This window comes from Lottia gigantea, assembly GCF_000327385.1.
Source record: "Lottia gigantea unplaced genomic scaffold LOTGIsca_302, whole genome shotgun sequence".
NCBI lineage: Eukaryota > Metazoa > Mollusca > Gastropoda > Lottiidae > Lottia > Lottia gigantea.
In genome coordinates this window covers 47,415-66,646 of record NW_008708996.1, presented here as the reverse complement: position 1 = coordinate 66,646, position 19,232 = coordinate 47,415, and the positions used below count along the sequence as shown (strand labels likewise).

Here is a 19,232-nt window from a genome sequence, read left to right as displayed (position 1 = left end):
AAAAACTAACACTGACACTTGCACGGATTCCTTTTGAGCAATGACACGTATTTCAGAGACTAAGATTAAAGTCATCGTGAACTAGAAGCGAGGAGTGTGCGAAGGATGCAGGCGTGTGTGTCATGTCGTAGAGAGAATTTCGAAATGTTCAAAAAAGTGTCAATAGAACCAAGTTTTGGTCGTGTCCCACTAATGCGTGTACAGTGTGAGCTGAACTCCACTTTAAAGAAACGAAATGGTTAACCTTGCCACAAACAATTCACGACATTACCTAGATAAACTTCATACAAGTGTCAGTATGGAATAAGAGAGCTGTGTTTAAGTTTGACAAGTTAGTTCCAAGACCAAAATATATAATCAAAACTCTGATCCACAATTAAAGTCTATTATGTGTTTGTCTCTGTATATTGAAGAGTTAGGTAAGAAATTAAATGATAACTATGGTGACATTATAAATATTATAGCAAATAATAACATTGTTTTATTTTATAATCGTTCCATAAAAAAACCGAAATTTGATAAACATTTCAAAAAAACATTCCTGTAACTGAGAATATGTTATGTAGGTAAAGCTTCAAGTGATGTGCTGATATTTATCAAGAACTTTCTTAAAGGTTAAGGAAATAAACTTGACATTTTTTATCAGAAGATGGTTTTCTTTAAATTCAAGAAATTATTGTTTGTCCCTCCCCACCCCCCCCTCTTACCCCTCCACCAAGATGCCTACCAGACAACCTCGTCAAAAGTTTTAGTTTATATACAAACGTAACGTAACAAACATAAGTAAAAGCCAAGTTTAATAGAGCTCATGTTTCAAGGCTAGTGAACTTACTTGAGATTTCTTGACACTATCTGTGGTGGATTGTTCATGCTCTTCGACCTTTCTTGTCGTAGGTGAACGTGTCATCGGTGGTTGATAGTCTGTTTGATCACCATCTTTACTACCAGATGCCTAAAATATACAGATTTCAATTGAAACCTCAAACTATTCCATCCATAACATAAAATTAGAATGATGCCTCAAGTCTCAGACCATTATAAAGTAATCTACATCTATTAGAAAATTTAAACACTATTATAGATATACTACTCCTTCCTTTAATTTGAGCAACGTTTTAATTCACATAATAACAATTCTAATATTACATCTACTTCTAAATGTCCTGATTATAATCTACATGTATGTCATGAATTTAGACATTTCCATATTAACAAAAACAAACATACCGGCTGACCAAACTCGTTAGCGAAACAAATTGCTTCATGTATTGCTCGTCTACAATTATACAGATTAACAGGACGTCCCGACTTCTTCAAAACATCTTCTAATGTTTCCTCAGATAGCAAGTTGTCAGAGAAAGCAGTTGTAAGTTCCTACAAATAGATATCTAGGATGAATAACGGAAAAACAAAATAAGGTGGGGGGGGGGGGGGATTGGAAGAGGTTAGAGGTTTTGATAGGAGATGGTGAAAACGTGGGGTAAGGTCTTGAATAAAATCTTCAAATATATACTGTTATCTTTGGGTCTATAAAAATATTTGTTTTAATAATATTACTTATAACAATAAACACACATCTCTCCATTGAATTGTACCTAGAAACCATAATTCAGTCAGATTTCAAATGAACTGTTTCATAGGTTGAATTTTTTATGAACCCGGGATAATGTAAGACTGTCAGTAATATTATGAGTTGATGTTTTAAGGACAATAAGTAACATCTATTCTAGAACCACAATGATGGGACGGTAAAAAACTAATATAAATCTAATTACCTGGATAGACAAATCAGCCAAGCTCTTACCCTCTTGAAAACTCGCCATCTCTTCCACTGATAGAGGTTTTCCATCACGTATATTTTTAATAAGATTGGTTAGGTTCAAACCCTGGAGAGAATGTCTATTCTTTAAAATTACTGTAGCAGCCATTCTCTAAAATATATAACTTCATATAGTTGAATTTAGTGTTAGTGTTTATACGACTGTATCTCATGTGAAATATAAGCTAGTTGAGTAAAAACTCTCCTCCAAAATATTTACAAAAATACTTGCAACTTCGTAGATATTAAAGTGCTTCTCGACACGTCGGTCGGTGCAGCTCGGCTAGTCAAGAAAGGAGGGAAATGATCTACCCAGAATCCACCGAGTCTATGACAATATCAGGGAGTATAGATTGGAACTATTTGCAGAAATCTCATTTAGAACTTTCCGATGTCGAGCCGAGGAGAATCTGGTTAGAAATGTCGTCACGTATGTCCGTCTGTCGGTCGATCCGTCCGTCCACAATTGCTCGTAAACAGTCTACAAGGCACAATTCTTGACTGATTTCGACAACTTGGTATGGTTGTTTGTAATCAACCAAGGATGAACCCTATTGAAAATCAGAAAAATCGAAAAATATTTAGTTTGAGTTATTGCCCTTGTTCTTAAAGTGCTCATAAACACTCTAGAAGGCTTAATTCTTGGCGGATTTTGATGAAACTTGGTATGAGTGTTTGTAATCACCCAAGGATGAACCCTATTGAAAATTAGAAAAATCGAAAAATATTTAGTATGAGTTATTGCCCTTGTTCTTGAAAACGCGTTCAATTTTTAGCTTGTAACGCTTTAGAAGGTTCAATTCTTGATGGATTTTGACGAAACTTGGTGTGAGTGTTTGATGTCTGATGAAACTTGGTAATATTATTCAGTATCGCCTCAAAAAGTTCAAAAGAAGTTTATGACTAAAGGTTGAATATTTCATACTGGTAATTGTTACTGTACTGCCAAATATTTTTATATAAAATCAAAGATGCCAGTGGGCGTATATTACCTTGCCTGGCAAGCTTCCTTGAATAAAAATAATATAATATTACCAGGTTTCGTCAATCCGACAAGACTCGTGCCTTTTAGTGATTTCAAGAACAAAATCTTATACTAAATATTTTTCTGATTTTCAATAGGGCTCATCCTGATTACAAATACTCACACCAAGTTTCTTCAAAAATCGTCAAGAATAATATTCTGTCTTTTAAAGAGTGTTTACGAGGCATTTGGTAACAAGGGCAATAACTCACAAATTATTCAATAGGCAGCATGAAAAATCTCCAATCTCACAATAAATAGAAAAGTAAAACACGTCGCTAGAACATTTCCGCACCAGTGACAGGAGACAACCGGAGATTCTATCGGTAAGACCCCGAAGTTGTCACAATTTAGTCTAATCGTCAGTCGTGTTTATTCACCAGTCATGGTGGAGTTTTTTTCAACTAGTTAAAAACCCTTATGTTAGTAGTCGTCACGATTTTGCATAAACAATGTAACATCATAAAAATAACAATGCAACATGCATGTAAAAATAGTTCAGCAATTTAGAGGTTAGACTGGGAATCTAGACAAGTAGACCAGTCAATCTTTTGTTATTCTGTGCTTGCACGTGAGTGACGTTTTAAACTTCTATTAGGCCAATCAAGTATGTTCAGTATAATAATATAATATATATATAAAATTATATAGTTAATAACTGAATAGCACATTGATTTATTTACATAGCAGTTGACAAAATCAGTCACAATCTACTGACGTCTGTCAAAATTTCATTTATGTCTGTCTTCGGAGTCTACTCTCGGTTATTTTTAATGTCCAAATCATTATATTTGAGAGAGGTGTAACTCGTGCCTACAAACTTTGTCGACGACCAGTGAGCTTGACTTTCTATTTGTCTAAATTTTGGAAAGCTTACTAATGATTAAACTTGAATATGTAATATAAAGTCATTGAGATTTCATGTGAAAAGTTTTTTTTATGTTATGAGATATTAAATTCCGTCAGAATAACAGGACGACACTAGACACTTACAAATTTCTGAACAAAATCAGACCTCTCGGAAAGTTTGTCGAGTCACCTTCCTTTTCATCCGATATTTTATTAAAAACTCTCTGATTTAAAATCTATGCTACGCCATTTTAGGGTGTCAATCATACCTTGGTCTGAGAAACGGGAATTGTTGAGCTAAGCCAATCGGTTATAATGTTCACAGCTCCCAGTCAAACATCGTCTACACACAGCTTAGACTAGAGATGTCTGGGTGTCAGAGACTGTATCAAAAAGACATTCAACTTTCGGATACCCCAAATTTCAGAATGAAGGTTAGCTTGTGAACGAAATAAATAAAAAAATGAATTCCTAGTTAGAGGTATATTTGAAGGAATTATGAGATTTTTGTACAGGTCTAGTATATCTGAAGACTATTTACATAATTCAAGGACCAAATCAACACCCGAAAATGGTGAACCTTAAGAAAAGGATTCTTTTATAAAGAGAATATAAAAACTTTAGATCCCAAGTAGGCTACTATATATAATTAAAACTAAAAATTCATAAAAAAAAAATTCAACTTACATGATAGAGAATATAACAGAGACTATCGATACTGTTTTCAGCTGATATTATAATTCACATTAAAATAATCGGTAAAATTCAACAAACCAACAAACTTGTTAAGACACTAAACAATATACAGACTAGAGCGGCACTCTTCAATATATCAAACACAAACTTATAACGAAGTTTCTTCAGAGTTTCAGGGTGCGTTATGTGATCAACTCAAGTCTGCTCAGGTTATATAGGCCCCTGTTATAGAAAACGAGGCTATGATTTAATGGGTTGAATTAAACCACGTGAAAAATATTCACTAGTCATAATGGAAATATTACATGACTCAACCTATAATTTAATATTGATTATTATTTAATCGATCTATTTGAAATTGGTACAATACACACCTGGTTATAGTCAACATAAACTGCTTGTTAAACCAGTGATCGTCCAAGCAGCTATTCCCCCTCACAACATAAAAGTTTATGTAGCCTTAATTAGGCCTACTAAAATGAAATTTTGTTACAATAATTCACAGGTAATATTTTGTCGAAAAATAGAAGAAATCATACATCTAATTACCATACAAAAACATACCAGGTTTCAAATCTGATCAAAACTATAGCCTCGATCATATTCACAAGCAAATTGTAACGTTTTTTTAGCTATGTCAATACCAACAACTAAAAGAGAAACTTCATCAATATCCAATACGCCTGGGATCTTACCAATATACATAATCACAGACAGTTTTATCAATATCAGATCATTTTTATGGAAGCCGGCTGCGGCCATATTACCCTCGACTTCTCACCGAGAAATCGAGAGACGACAAAGCGAGGAAAAAAGGCGAAGAAGCGAGGAAAAAGGCGCCTTGCTTTCAAATTGTTAATATATTGAATTATTGAAAAATTCAAAAAAAAATTATACGAAGTTTATTTCGAAAGAATGTTAATCAAAAGTATTCCTTCAAAATCATGAGTTTTTCTGTTGTTCTATGAATACGGTATTTTGTATTTAAAATCGGTAACCATGTTGGTCGGTCCGTTCACATTATTGATAATCGAATGAGAATCTAGCTTTAAGTCGATTTTGTTTAAAGAATAAAAATTGTATTTATATGTTTACGAAATGGATGTGCAACAAACAAATGCGTCTCCTTTTCTATTTTGGATCTAAAATTAACTCATGTTTACCCCTTTCTTCATTTCATCAGAAAACGACACGTGTATACCAGAATATATTCCATTGTGTTTTTTGTTATAAGCCTATTATATAATATAACTATGGTCCTTGGATTCGATTTATCAATGAAATAAGTATTCATTTATAATGAAATATTGAATATGCCTATCAACTGACGTCTTATGCCATGTTAAACATGATCTGGAATTTAGTTTTCAACCAAATATAAATCTTAGGGAGTATAGGTTGTAATTTGGTACTAATGACAAAGTTACGAAAGCACAGGCACAGGACTTATAACTTAGTGTGTAATTTGAAAGGAAAGAGTATTTATAGTGTTATCGAATATCTTCACTATTCTTCTATTAAAAATAGCCTATCAAACATAAAAACTTTTGAAAAACCGGACCGGAACACATTGTTAAAAAACTGTTTTTGTGAGTCTGTAGGGCTTATATATGGACCAATTAAACTCGGTTTTCTTTTTTTATATTCTTTTTAACAAGATAAATGTGTACATTTTTCCTCACCTTTTTCCTAGCTTTCTTGTGGGCCTCCGACTTCATTTTGTGACAAAAGATATAACAAAATCTAGAAAAATGTGTCCCTGAATAATGATATATGAAAGTTTTAACTTAAGAAATCCAGGCGTTGAACGTCAAAACTATTCTATAAGGCACATAACGTACACTTTGTAAGTTTGTATTGTTTTTGTTAATTGCAAGAAAACTACTGTACGGATTTAAGCAAATTAAACAAACAAACGCATACCTAATTTTATCAAATTGGACGAAATTATAATCAAGCCAGTGTGGACGCACGAACGAGTGGACGGAAAATTTTGACGATCAAATACATCTTTATTATACTGTGTGTGTATAAAAACATATTAGTGAGCAATAATTGGTACACACTATGACAACTATTGTTCAACATGTTAGTAGTTTAATATGATTTTAATATGATATAAAATTCTGTATTATTACTATCAATGAACAGATCCTTTCAGTAAGACGTCGTTACTCTCGTGATAGGTGACACTGGTGTACCACTGAATAGTCAAATATTCAATATTCACTAATCTATAATGGTATTACACAATCTCTTTCTAATTGTAATCTAACCCTGACAAATTAAAGGTCGTGAGAACAACCAATATTCGTCTGATTAACTTGATCCATGACATATTGTTGATCTGATTGTAGTTTGATTATTAATTACATGAGGACTGTCCATTTTAAGTTTTACATGAAGAATATGGTTTTTGTGGTGGGTCTGATCAATATCAGAACAACTCTGTAGGTTTTTATCAGGGATCCCGAGACAAAAGTCAGAATTTTCAAATTATGCAAAAAAGAATACAAATCAGACTGAATTATACCAGTGTCTGGAATCCTATAGTCGTTGTAGAACAGTCTGCATACCAAATCATAATCTACATCCACCTTTAGAGATGTACCATTTTCAAATTTATGAAGAATTAAGTTATTTCTTTTTGTTCATAGATCCATCCACTGGCGGAGCCAGGTTTACGTCCGAGAGGGGGCGAAATATCTGAGATTGCCCGAATTTCTAATTTAGTTATAAGATTTTTGCCCGAAAAACTTGCTTTCAGGGCTGTGCGGAGGGGCGGATGCCCTCTCTGCCCCCCTTTGGCTCCGCCTCTGTATCCATCCACTCAGTACTTGAATATTTTGAATTATATCAATGAAGGACGGTTGAAATGAAGTGTTCGTACAAGGTAGAATTCTTACAACCTGTAAGAAGTAAATATCTGTATGAACAGACAGCTATCTGCCAAGTATTTTCAGCAATAAATGTACATTATAATTTTAAAGTTTAGGAAAGAGAATTTTGTAAGATTTCAAGCATACACTAATATCTAATTAAAATAAATCAAATGATATCCTTATATAAGTTATAGGGTTATAGATTAATTTTTATTGATAAAACACTATATTGAATATGACGTCACAAGGACTATTTCATCATATTCAGAATAGTGTTTTATCAATAGAAATTTATAGAAAATTACAAACTGATGTTATGGTATAATTTAAACTATCTTTACTATATCTTATAAATATTTCAAATAATGATTTCCCTTTAGGAGTCTCTATGTTATCCAATTTAATCATCCCAATGAAATTTTCAGGACCATAGAGCCACTGCTATTTTTTGTAGAATCTAACAATTAATGCATTGATGCCTCATGTAGAGTAAGCTTATATATAAACACAGGAATTAAAATAGCAATTTGTCTAATTAATCTTAAATGATTATTCATATAACTAAGACCAATAAGTTTCCATATAGCTCTAACTTACTGGTGGTTTTCTTGGAGCATTTCTTTTAGTTTTTGAGTAACAAATATAACTTACTTGTACCAGTATTTTCTATTAGACTTTCTGGAGTAAAATACCGCGAACATACTGTTAGTTTCTCCAAATTTAGTGAATCTTCCCTGATTATTATAACAATTCGGAGAATTCTTGACCGCCATTCAGGGTGTTTTTTTGGCATTTGGTAGGTGAAAAAAACTCAAACCTCTGTTTCTTGCACGACTTGTTGTACAGCCAACTATACAGAAATTATCACCACCCATATGTTCTGTATAAGTTTTTATTCAGTCTAAATGAAAGGTAATTCACATTAGCCTATTTACAGAAATTTACATCATATTGTGATCAAGACCCACATTTTGGAGAGAAAATTAACTTCTGTAAAATCACATTTCAAAAAATTCTCATCAGAGACAATCTAAAAATTTGTTGAAGTTGATATTTCAATAATTGGCGAAATGTGATTCTGTAAAAAATATTATTTGTAAAAATGATTTTACAGAGGGGAATTTTCACGTGAATTTTCTGAGAAGGAAGTGTGTCCTTATATTTATATTGACACCAGGACATTTCAAAGACAAATGGCATAAATTTGAAATGAGGAAAAAATTTAATTCAAAGCTCAACGTAATCAGACAGTAGTATAGGCTGTGGTCAAGTAGAGTCCTAGGCCGAGCTTTAACTTCATTATAATTCATATTGTATTAAACATAACATCACTATATTGATGTATATTAATAAAAAAAATACCAAAGTAAAAGTTGACATTGGTTAAAAAGTTGCAGAATTAAATTGTCATTGATCATTATCAATTAATTGCAGTTGTTGTTTTTTTCTAGCTCTAACAATCTTTACTCACCGGAAGTAAACGATGCATCATATAGAGAGAGAAACTAGGTCAACCACAAAGACCGTTGTAATAACGACGACCGTTGTAGTAACATAGTTATTGTACTATAGATATTTTATTGAAGTATTTTAAATATTATTGTTAATAAATTTGTTATATTTTTATAAATTGGTAATCTTTTATCAAAGTGCTAGACTAACACGAACCCCACAGTAACAAGACAGACAGCGTTACAAGATAAAACCAGATCTATTTTTATGACCGTATCAAATAAAATCAATCTAAAAAATAATTGTTTAAAACTTAGATATATTTAGTTAAATGTAATTAAAGATAATTCTATTTTTATATGCACCAACTTACTATTAACTTATTATATTTATCTGTATTGTAATATCAGTAGAAAGATGATGTCCTCTCCTCATTCCATCTGCAATGGTTGGCGATGGGGAAATGTGGGCAAGTTTTGCAATGCCTAATTGTGATGGATAGCGACAAAGTTTTAGAAAAAGTGTAGGAGTTCCATTAAATTTGTAACGGAGATGATTCTGCAAAGGTCAGCATTATATTAGGCGATAGTTCTGTGATGTTATGACTCAGTCCCACTGCGCTTTGCGATGGTTTGCGAACCATTGGCGAAGGAAAAAGTGGACAATCCCAATGCTTCGCAATGGTATACGCCGTGTTCGACGTGCATCTGCGATGATCGCAAAGCATCACAAGCCTTCTCATTGAATCGCGACAGCTTCGTAAGAGTGGGAAAATTTCAATTCAATGGTTTTGCAATGTGAAACGTCGCTTGATTGGTCATATTGGAGCTCGAGTGTTGAGCAAATACTTTTACAGTTTGAATCTGTGTTCAGATAGTGACGTTTTCAAAACATTTTGTCTTTGCTGCCACAACGCCAGGAAATGACCAGCGGCTCAAATTGATGAAGGGGTTAAGTCCCCTTTCCGGGAAATTTGTTTTGAGCCACTGAGAATAACCTCCTCTAGATCCGAGGCTTTGACTCAAGAACGTCTCATGGCTATTTCTCTCCCCTATATACACTAATAATAGGAAAAGGACAACCTCTAACTATTGCTGGTCTTATAAGTGATCTCTATACAAAGACAGAGTGCTCTTCCATTCTAGTGATGGCCAGGGGGATGTGAGCCCCACCCACACAACTCCACTCTACTACAAATGACCATGTTACCCATCATCCAGGACTATAACTTGGCAGCATCTCGCCACTGGGAATTCATATTTTTCATTTATTTGGAGATAATTAGGCCAATACAAAGTGCATCAAGTATCCAACACCAGTTTTTAATATTTTATTTATCATTATCATCAAGAAATTCCAGATATTCACCCATATTATCGTTTGGTATATAGTCGAGCTTGTTCCCGATTACAGCATTAAGATCACAAGTTTCATGAAAACACTCAAATAGATTTTAGATTGAATTGTTTAGTTTATTAACAGGTTTATTAAAAGTTAGATTTGATCTAAGTAAAGGTTTTGAGAAGTGAGTTTCTGTCTCCCTCTTTGCAGAACTACATGTATTATATATATATCATTGATTCATTTGATGTTCATTTTATACTTCCTGTCATGTTTTCACCACAACTATTGTCTGAGCAAAGTTTTCATTAATTTTTTTTATGAGAATTGAAATAGCAGTCTGAAAATTGTACTGTCAGTCTTTGAGTGTCTTTGCCTTGATAAAAATATAAACAGTTTAAGCAATTAAAGGGGCAGATGCTAGAGATATACCAAAATCTCATAATTCCTTTAAAAATACTTCAAACTAGGAATTTTACTCACTATTTCTATATATGTCTATATATCACAGAGTATCTTAAATTGACGAGTCGTCATTTCCACATTCAAACGCGGATAATTCTGGACACACTTGGATTTTGAAGGCTCATATTTCGACGTTGAGCTGTGAACACTACTACTGATTAGCTTACCTTAGCTGTTTCTGAAACTAAAGTATGACTGGTCAAAAATGGTGCATCTGTCCCTTTAAAGTAAGAAAAGAATGGACTTTCGTTTTGGCTTCATTTCCATATAATAGATTAATTAGATAGTATTTTGGGGCTTTTACACACAAGATTTTATTGGGGAAATAAGAAGAAATTAGGATGCGGGAGAATAATTATGAAAATAGACGTTTCCAGTACAGACAGATGTCTACTTTCGATTTGCCGAAGAATTACCATGGTCATGTTATATTCAATTTTTTGATTAAACAATAATTATTAGTCAGACTGCCTGAAAATTCAATGGAATACTGGTATTTGTGTTGGAACTGTAGTTTTATAATTTTAAACACACTTTCTCACAAACCAACATTCATCAGACAAAAAGAAACTATAAACATGGAATGGATTCTGTAGCTGTTCGGAAAGTTGTGGTCACCAACAGATCTATACACAGGACCCAAGTAGGCGATAGGCACTAGGACAAGATAAATAGATTGTTTTGTAGACTGCCTTTCCCACGACCTCAAAATTTTCCCGGTCAAAAAACGATAAACACTTTTCAAAGAAATTTTTATAATTAAATGGTTTATTACTCATTTGTATGTAGTTCTTGTAATATCTTGTATTGAACAGGAAATGGATGATGTGTCACCGACTGGTATAACATGTCACCTATCACGAGGTCCTGCTAATAGGATTGATTCATTTCAATACTAATACAGATATTACCATCATATTAAAATCAAGCTATTCAAATTTCTATCAATATTTGTTATAATGTCTTCAAATTATTACTCACTGATATGTTTTATACACACACAGCATAATATGAATATTTATTATAGTCACCCCTGATCTTCTGAAGAAGGCAACAAAACAAGACTTCAATCTAGTATTAATAACAATAATAATCCGATCAATCTAGCGGTATTAATAACAATAATACAGATTTGAAAGATAATATTAAGATTATATTAAACTATTGAAATATTTTATAATAGTTGTGTGAAAAAATTGCTTGTTGTAACTGGCTTCACTCTAGCGTTTATGGTTTATTAGAATACTAATACAGAATTTTACATTTAATTTATATTATAATCATATTAAACTATTGAAATTTCTAATAATAGTTGTCATGGTGTGCATGAATTGTTTACTAAAATGCTTTTATACGCTTACATTGTAATACGGACGTATTTTGTTGTTGAACTTTCATTTCGTCGGCTGGGGCTATTTAACACTGCGTGCCAAATAGTCTTGAGCCATTCAAAGGGCTATTTACCACGTAAATTTTGAAATATTTCATATTGGACGAGTTAATTTATATTAATTTAATAACAAAATACACCCAAAATCTGCTTGTGAACGTGATAAAGTGTACAGTTTTCATTAGATTTTTTGTTATGAAACTTGGTATAATTTTAGTATATGAAAGAGGTGAGCCATTTTTTGACCAATCGTACCTTCGTCTCAGAAACGGATATGTTTTAGCTCAGCCAATCAGTAAGTGTTCACAGCTCACCGTCGAAATTTAACTCTTCAAATCCATGTGTGTCCAGAATTTTCCACGTTTGAATGTTAAAATGACGACTGACAGATACTCTGTGATATATAGAAAAGACATATTAGAAATAGAAAGAGAAATTCCCGGTTTGAGATATTTTTAAATGAATTATACGATTTTAACATTGTAGCTGAGGACTATTTACATATATTCAAATCAACCAACAATATAGTCCTTGTAACAAAATATACTACAATTTTGTAATTTAGACTGCAAGGAAGTTTATTACTGTGAGGTTTCAACTTGTATTTGTTATACCTAATAATACAAGCGATCGCTACACACGACGCGACACGACACGCCCACATATCGAATGAATTGACAGAATTTCAAGGCTATTTTCGTTCTATCCAGACTATACTTTCTTCGACGAGGATATAGTCTGGGTGTTTTCATTGAATTTTCTCTTGCGACACATTTAAACGAGCTAACAACGATTACATCAGCAACAAATTGGCAACCCCCAACAAGTGTTGTCTGTTTATATTTGATAATTTTACCCGCGAATGTTATATCTACTGAATTTTTTAGTAAAGAATTCAAATTAAAGACAATTTCAAATTCACTGAATTATTTCTATTCATTTTTCCCATCACCAAAACGAATGTAGACTTAATTGTTGAAAATTTGTATGACATTATATTCATGATTAAATCAGTATTGGCCACAATTCTCTATATTCATGATTAAATCAGTATTGGCCACAATTCTCTATATTCATGATTAAATCAGTATTGGCCACAATTCTCTATATTCATGATTAAATCAGTATTGGCCACAATTCTCTATATTCATGATTAAATCAGTATTGGCCACAATTCTCTATATTCATGATTAAATCAGTATTGGCCACAATTCTCTATATTCATGATTAAATCAGTATTGGCCACAATTCTCTATATTCATGATTAAATCAGTATTGGCCACAATTCTCTATATTCATGATTAAATCAGTATTGGTCACAATTCTCTATATTCATGATTAAATCAGTATTGGTCACAATTCTCTATATTCATGATTAAATCAGTATTGGTCACAATTCTCTATATTCATGATTAAATCAGTATTGGTCACAATTCTCTATATTCATGATTAAATCAGTATTGGTCACAATTCTCTATATTCATGATTAAATCAGTATTGGTCACAATTCTCTATATTCATGATTAAATCAGTATTGGCCACAATTCTCTATATTCATGATTAAATCAGTATTGCCCACAATTCTCTATATTCATGATTAAATCAGTATTGGTCACAATTCTCTATATTCATGATTAAATCAGTATTGGCCACCATTCTCTATATTCATGATTAAATCAGTATTGGTCACAATTCTCTATATTCATGATTAAATCAGTATTGGCCACAATTCTCTATATTCATGATTAAATCAGTATTGGTCACAATTCTCAATATTCATGATTAAATCAGTATTGGTCACAATTCTCTATATTCATGATTAAATCAGTATTGGCCACAATTCTCTATATTCATGATTAAATCAGTATTGGCCACAATTCTCTATATTCATGATTAAATCAGTATTGGCCACAATTCTCTATATTCATGATTAAATTAGTATTGGTCACAATTCTCTATATTCATGATTAAATCAGTATTGGCCACAATTCTCTATATTCTTGATTAAATCAGTATTGGCCACAATTCTCTATATTCATGATTAAATCAGTATTGGCCACAATTCTCTATATTCATGATTAAATCAGTATTGGCCACAATTCTCTATATTCATGATTAAATCAGTATTGGTCACAATTCTCTATATTCATGATTAAATCAGTATTGGTCACAATTCTCTATATTCATGATTAAATCAGTATTGGTCACAATTCTCAATATTCATGATTAAATCAGTATTGGTCACAATTCTCTATATTCTTGATTAAATCAGTATTGGCCACAATTCTCTATATTCATGATTAAATCAGTATTGGCCACAATTCTCTATATTCTTGCATGCTATGTTTCACCTACTAAAAGTCTATTCTATTCTAAATATGATATTGATATTTTTATGTTATTATAGAAGATCTAGTTCTCCAGTATTTTGATAAAGGTGTATTATTGATAACTGGAGATTTAAATGGTAGAACAGGTAATCTGAATGATATTATTGAATACGATAAGTTACCAGAATGTTTACTGAACGATTTGGATAAGATATTTAGGTACCTGGCGACTTATTGCCAGTGCGGCAAAATGCTGACCCTATCGTTAACTGTCATGGCCGCCAGATTCTTACATTATGCAAATCAACTGGTCTTAAAATAATTAATGGTAGGCACAAAGACGATTTTTATGGTAATGTCACTTCTATGACTAAACAGGGGTCAAGTTTGACTGATTATCTGCTCATTAATAGGAAATATTTTCAAAATATAATATAGTTTGATTCTGGTACCTTTACCGAGTCTCGTACCATGCTCCGGTGTGTTTTGAGTTTTCAAGTGATATAAATTTAACTCGAAACGACTTTATCAGGTACCTTAAGCTCACGTAATGATCATACACCCACTATCCAGCAACTTGATACTGACATTACAACGAATATTACAAACTCAAATATAAATGGACTGAACAAGTTATCAAGAATTTTGTAAAAGCCTTAACAATATTTTACTTGAAGCGTTTCAGCTTCACGAATTTAATCAAGAAAGTATAAATTCATCTGTTAAATTACTCACTGAACTGATTGTTTTAGAGCAAGCACCTCAACTGAAATCAGGGTTAATAAGAGACCTGTTCTCAATATTGATAAACCATCAATTCAATGAATTGTGTACAGTTAAATATAAGAATTATAAATATAAGAATTATAAATATGCGTTGTTTGTGTACAATAGGAACAAATGTCAGAAAAACAAAACTGTTTTAGTAAATTGTAAATATGAATACAAATCTGTGGAGAAAAGGCTTAAACAGGAGTACAAACGTACTAAAGGAAATATGACATTGTATGAATTCATGCGCAAATCAAAATCCTAACCCTAAGACATTCTATTAAACAACAAAAGGTTAACAATGTTTCACAATTAGAAGATTTTTATTCACAATTTAGAAACGTTTCCTTCCTGGAACCAACAGAAAACATTGATATGATTAATTTTTTGAATAATTTTGAAAACATGAATGGTACTGAGCATAATCCCACTTTGAATGCCTATATCACTGAATCTGAGATTAAACAAACAAACAATTAAACAATTAAAATTAAATAAAGCTTCAGCTATAGATAGTATTCAAAATGAGATGTTGATATTTTGTAATGCTGCAATATTACCTATACCATTATAAAACCACATTATTGTTTAACTGATAATAATAAGTTTCTTTATTCAGTATAGAAGGTCGTGACCCATGATACAATGTATAATTACATCAACAATTGTATAAATAAATACTGTAAATATGTAAATAAATATTATATAATGATAACAAGATGGAGGTCGCCTAGGAGAGTGAACGCGGCACCCTTTCGTACAATATTTCAACAATCACATTTACATACACAATTTTCGACTATATCTGGCAAAAACCAACCATAATAAATGATAATTACAAATTTCAGAAAGTGTGTGGCAAAGACCAAACAAACTTCTTAATACGATCGAATTTCGAGCTATGTATGATCAAAATCCAACCATACTTCTTAATAAATTTAAATGTTGGACTATGTATGGAAATCACCAACCATTCTTCCTAATAAATTCAAATTTCAGAACTGTCTTAGTAACCAAATATACTTAACTATTCTTATGTATTATCAATCCTTCTTCTCTCAAGGAGGCTACTGATGTCAAACTGTCACAATCTTTTATTTGACACAGATTTTCAATGAGATTCGGATCAAAGTATTCAACTTGGAACTTTACTGGGATATATTTAGTTCTTAAAGTTGGGAGGGCAGGGCAATTCATCTTGAAGTGATACAGAGATTCATTTTACAAAGAGTGCATATAGGGGTTTTAACAATACCTCTTCTAAATAATTTACATCATAATGGCAACAAATTTAACCTTAACCTTGTGATATTCCGCCTTTTATATAGACTAATATTGCAAGATAGATATGTTTCCTGGCATATAACTTGCTTAAAATTTGTATACTGGCTAAGACTATCACAGCAGGTTAATCTTGCCGACCATTCTTTTAATTAATACTATCAGCATTAAAAACATAACCAAGGCCTAATGAGAATAACATTAATCTGATATTTGAGGTCCATGTGACTCGTCCTGCCTCACCTAGTTTCTTAAGCATCAAATAGATTTGTTTCGGATATCTAGTGATAGGCATGTTAGCTAACTTGCACCAATACTTGATACAAGCAGACATATAGTGGATGTTTATGTCATATCGCCCGTATTCTCCTAGTGCGCCTGCAGTTGGTGCAGATTTGTGTATGCCCAATATAAATTTGCAGAAATTTGCCTGGACCCTTTCAATATCTGGCCTATAGACATAGCCCCATACTTGTGCGCCATACAGTAATATAGATCTAATTATACTATCAAAAATTTTGAAGGACACATTAAGCGAGGGGTGGCCTATCTTACATATGAAAGACTTGATTGGGATTAAGGCTTTTTCTGATTTCAAGGATAAATTATAAAGACATTTGCTCCACTTCAACCTAGAGGAAAATATGAAACCTAAGTAATTGTAGTATGTGACACATTCGAGGCGGTCACCCTTAAAGATCCATTTTTCATTTTTCCTCAAGATACCTCCATTACGGAAAACTATTATTTTTGTTTTGCTAAGATTGACATTTAATTGCCAATTTTCACAGAAAAGTTCTAGAGTGTTAATCTTCTTTTGTAGGTCGCCTACACTGTCAGAGACTAAACTTCAGCGTTCAATAATGCCAATATGTCCTTGACCTCTTGTATGGTAAATATTCCTCTAGCATTGCTTTTTTCCAGGAGATCAATTAATTGGTTTATATAGAAGCAGAATAATATTGGGCTTAAAATACATCCCCAGCGTACACCAGTGTGGCATTCGAAATATGAGGTTATTCGGTTACCTAACTTAACTCTAGATAGCACAGATGTATACACATTAACTAAAGCTCTATATATTTTACCCTGAATGCCCCTTGTAAAAAGCAATGACATCAGTTTTTGTCTATTTATCGAGTCAAAACGCTTTTGAAAAATCTACAAATAGTGTGTAAAATCTACCTTTTGATTTTGTCAAATACTTTTCTACGAGGCCACTCAGTGTAAAAAATATGATCCACAGTTGAATACTGCGGTCTGCAACCAGCTTGAGCTTCTACATATTTATCATTTATATCTGACCAAGTTTGCAATCTTGAATTCAACACAGATGCATAATTTTGTTAACACAGTTCAGTAGAGATATTCCCCCATAGTTATTGAGGTCAGATGTGGCAGATGAAGGGGGACAATTAATGCATTTGACCATGACTCTGGAAAGTAAGTGTCTGCGTTGAACACTCCATTGAATAATTTACATAGGATATTTGCAAATAGTTCTGGACATGCCTTAAATACGTCGATACCTATTCCGTCGGGACCAGGTGATGTGCCAGATTTCATGTTTTTCGGGCAATTCAAAATTTCAGTTTCGGTTATTGCCTCGGTCAACAGTTTCTGATTATCGACACACCCATGATCATCACCATTGGCCCCAATATTAGTACTTGCTGATGTTAAGCTGTCCTTATTTTTCTTTAAATTATATTGTAGACTCTCTATGGGGCCTGCCGCCTTGAACAACGGCTAATTCAAATTATACACATACCAGTGAAGGTTTTGTTGATCTATGTCTACAAAGATAACAATAATTTTTCTAGAGTAGTGATTTCAATGATGGTTTACGAAGTTCGTGTCAGTTATTTCTATGTAAGAACGGCGAGGTTACGGATGATCTAAAATCTAACGAATAAAAAAGCTACACAAGAGATTTTATAAATATAAAAGTTGTGACATTTATTGAGTTCATAAGCTACTTTCACTACCTAATTACAATATCAATATATATCTATATATACTGGCGTTCAAAAGACAATATCGAAATATTATATACTGTTGTATACACCGCTACATTGTAAATATATACTGTAATATACACCGCTACATTGTAAATATATACTGTAATATACACTGCTGCATTGTAAATATATACTGTTATATACACCGCTACATTGTAAATATATACTGTAATATACACCGATACATTGTAAATATATACTGTAATATACACGACTACATTGTAAATATATACTGTAATATACACTGCTACATTGTAAATATGTACTGTTATATACACTGCTACATTGTAAATATATACTGTTATATACACCGATACATTGTAAATATATACTGTTATATGCATTGCTACATTGTAAATATATACTGTTATATATACTGCTACATTGTAAATATATACTGTTATATACACGACTACATTGTAAATATATACTGTAATATATATTTACAATGTAGTCGTGTATATTACTGTATATATTTACAATGTAGTCGTGTATATAACAGTATATATTTACAATGTAGTCATGTATATAACAGTATATATTTACAATGTAGCGGTGTATATAACAGTATACATTTACAATGTAGCGTGTATATAACAGTATATATTTACAATGTAGTCGTGTATATTACAATATATATTTACAATGTAGTCTTGTATATAACAGTATATATTTACAATGTAGTGGTGTATATTACAGTATATATTTACAATGTAGTGGTGTATATTACAGTATATATTTATAATACAGCGGTGTATATTACAGTATATATTTACAATGTTGCGGTGTATATAACAGTAAATATTTACAATGTAGTCTTGTATATAACAGTATATATTTACAATGAAGCGGTGTATATTACAGTATATATTTATAATGCAGCGGTGTATATTACAGTATATATTACAATA

At 32.2% G+C, this 19,232-nt stretch overlaps 2 protein-coding genes across 2 annotated transcripts; both read right to left on the bottom strand.

The window, feature by feature from the left end:
* Window positions 1–357: 357 nt before the first annotated feature.
* Window positions 358–8,063, bottom strand: LOTGIDRAFT_175545 (hypothetical protein; the record flags this gene model as incomplete). Its single annotated transcript, XM_009057600.1, has 6 exons — window positions 358–438; window positions 833–952; window positions 1,228–1,374; window positions 1,776–1,931; window positions 6,071–6,147; window positions 7,922–8,063. The coding sequence occupies 6 exons, from the start codon at window positions 8,061–8,063 to the stop codon at window positions 358–360; spliced, it is 723 nt and encodes a 240-aa protein (XP_009055848.1).
* Window positions 8,064–18,348: 10,285 nt separating this feature from the next.
* Window positions 18,349–18,744, bottom strand: LOTGIDRAFT_145294 (hypothetical protein; the record flags this gene model as incomplete). Its single annotated transcript, XM_009057599.1, has 1 exon — window positions 18,349–18,744. A coding segment is annotated over one exon (396 nt), but the record flags the coding sequence as incomplete, so codon positions are not given.
* Window positions 18,745–19,232: the final 488 nt, after the last annotated feature.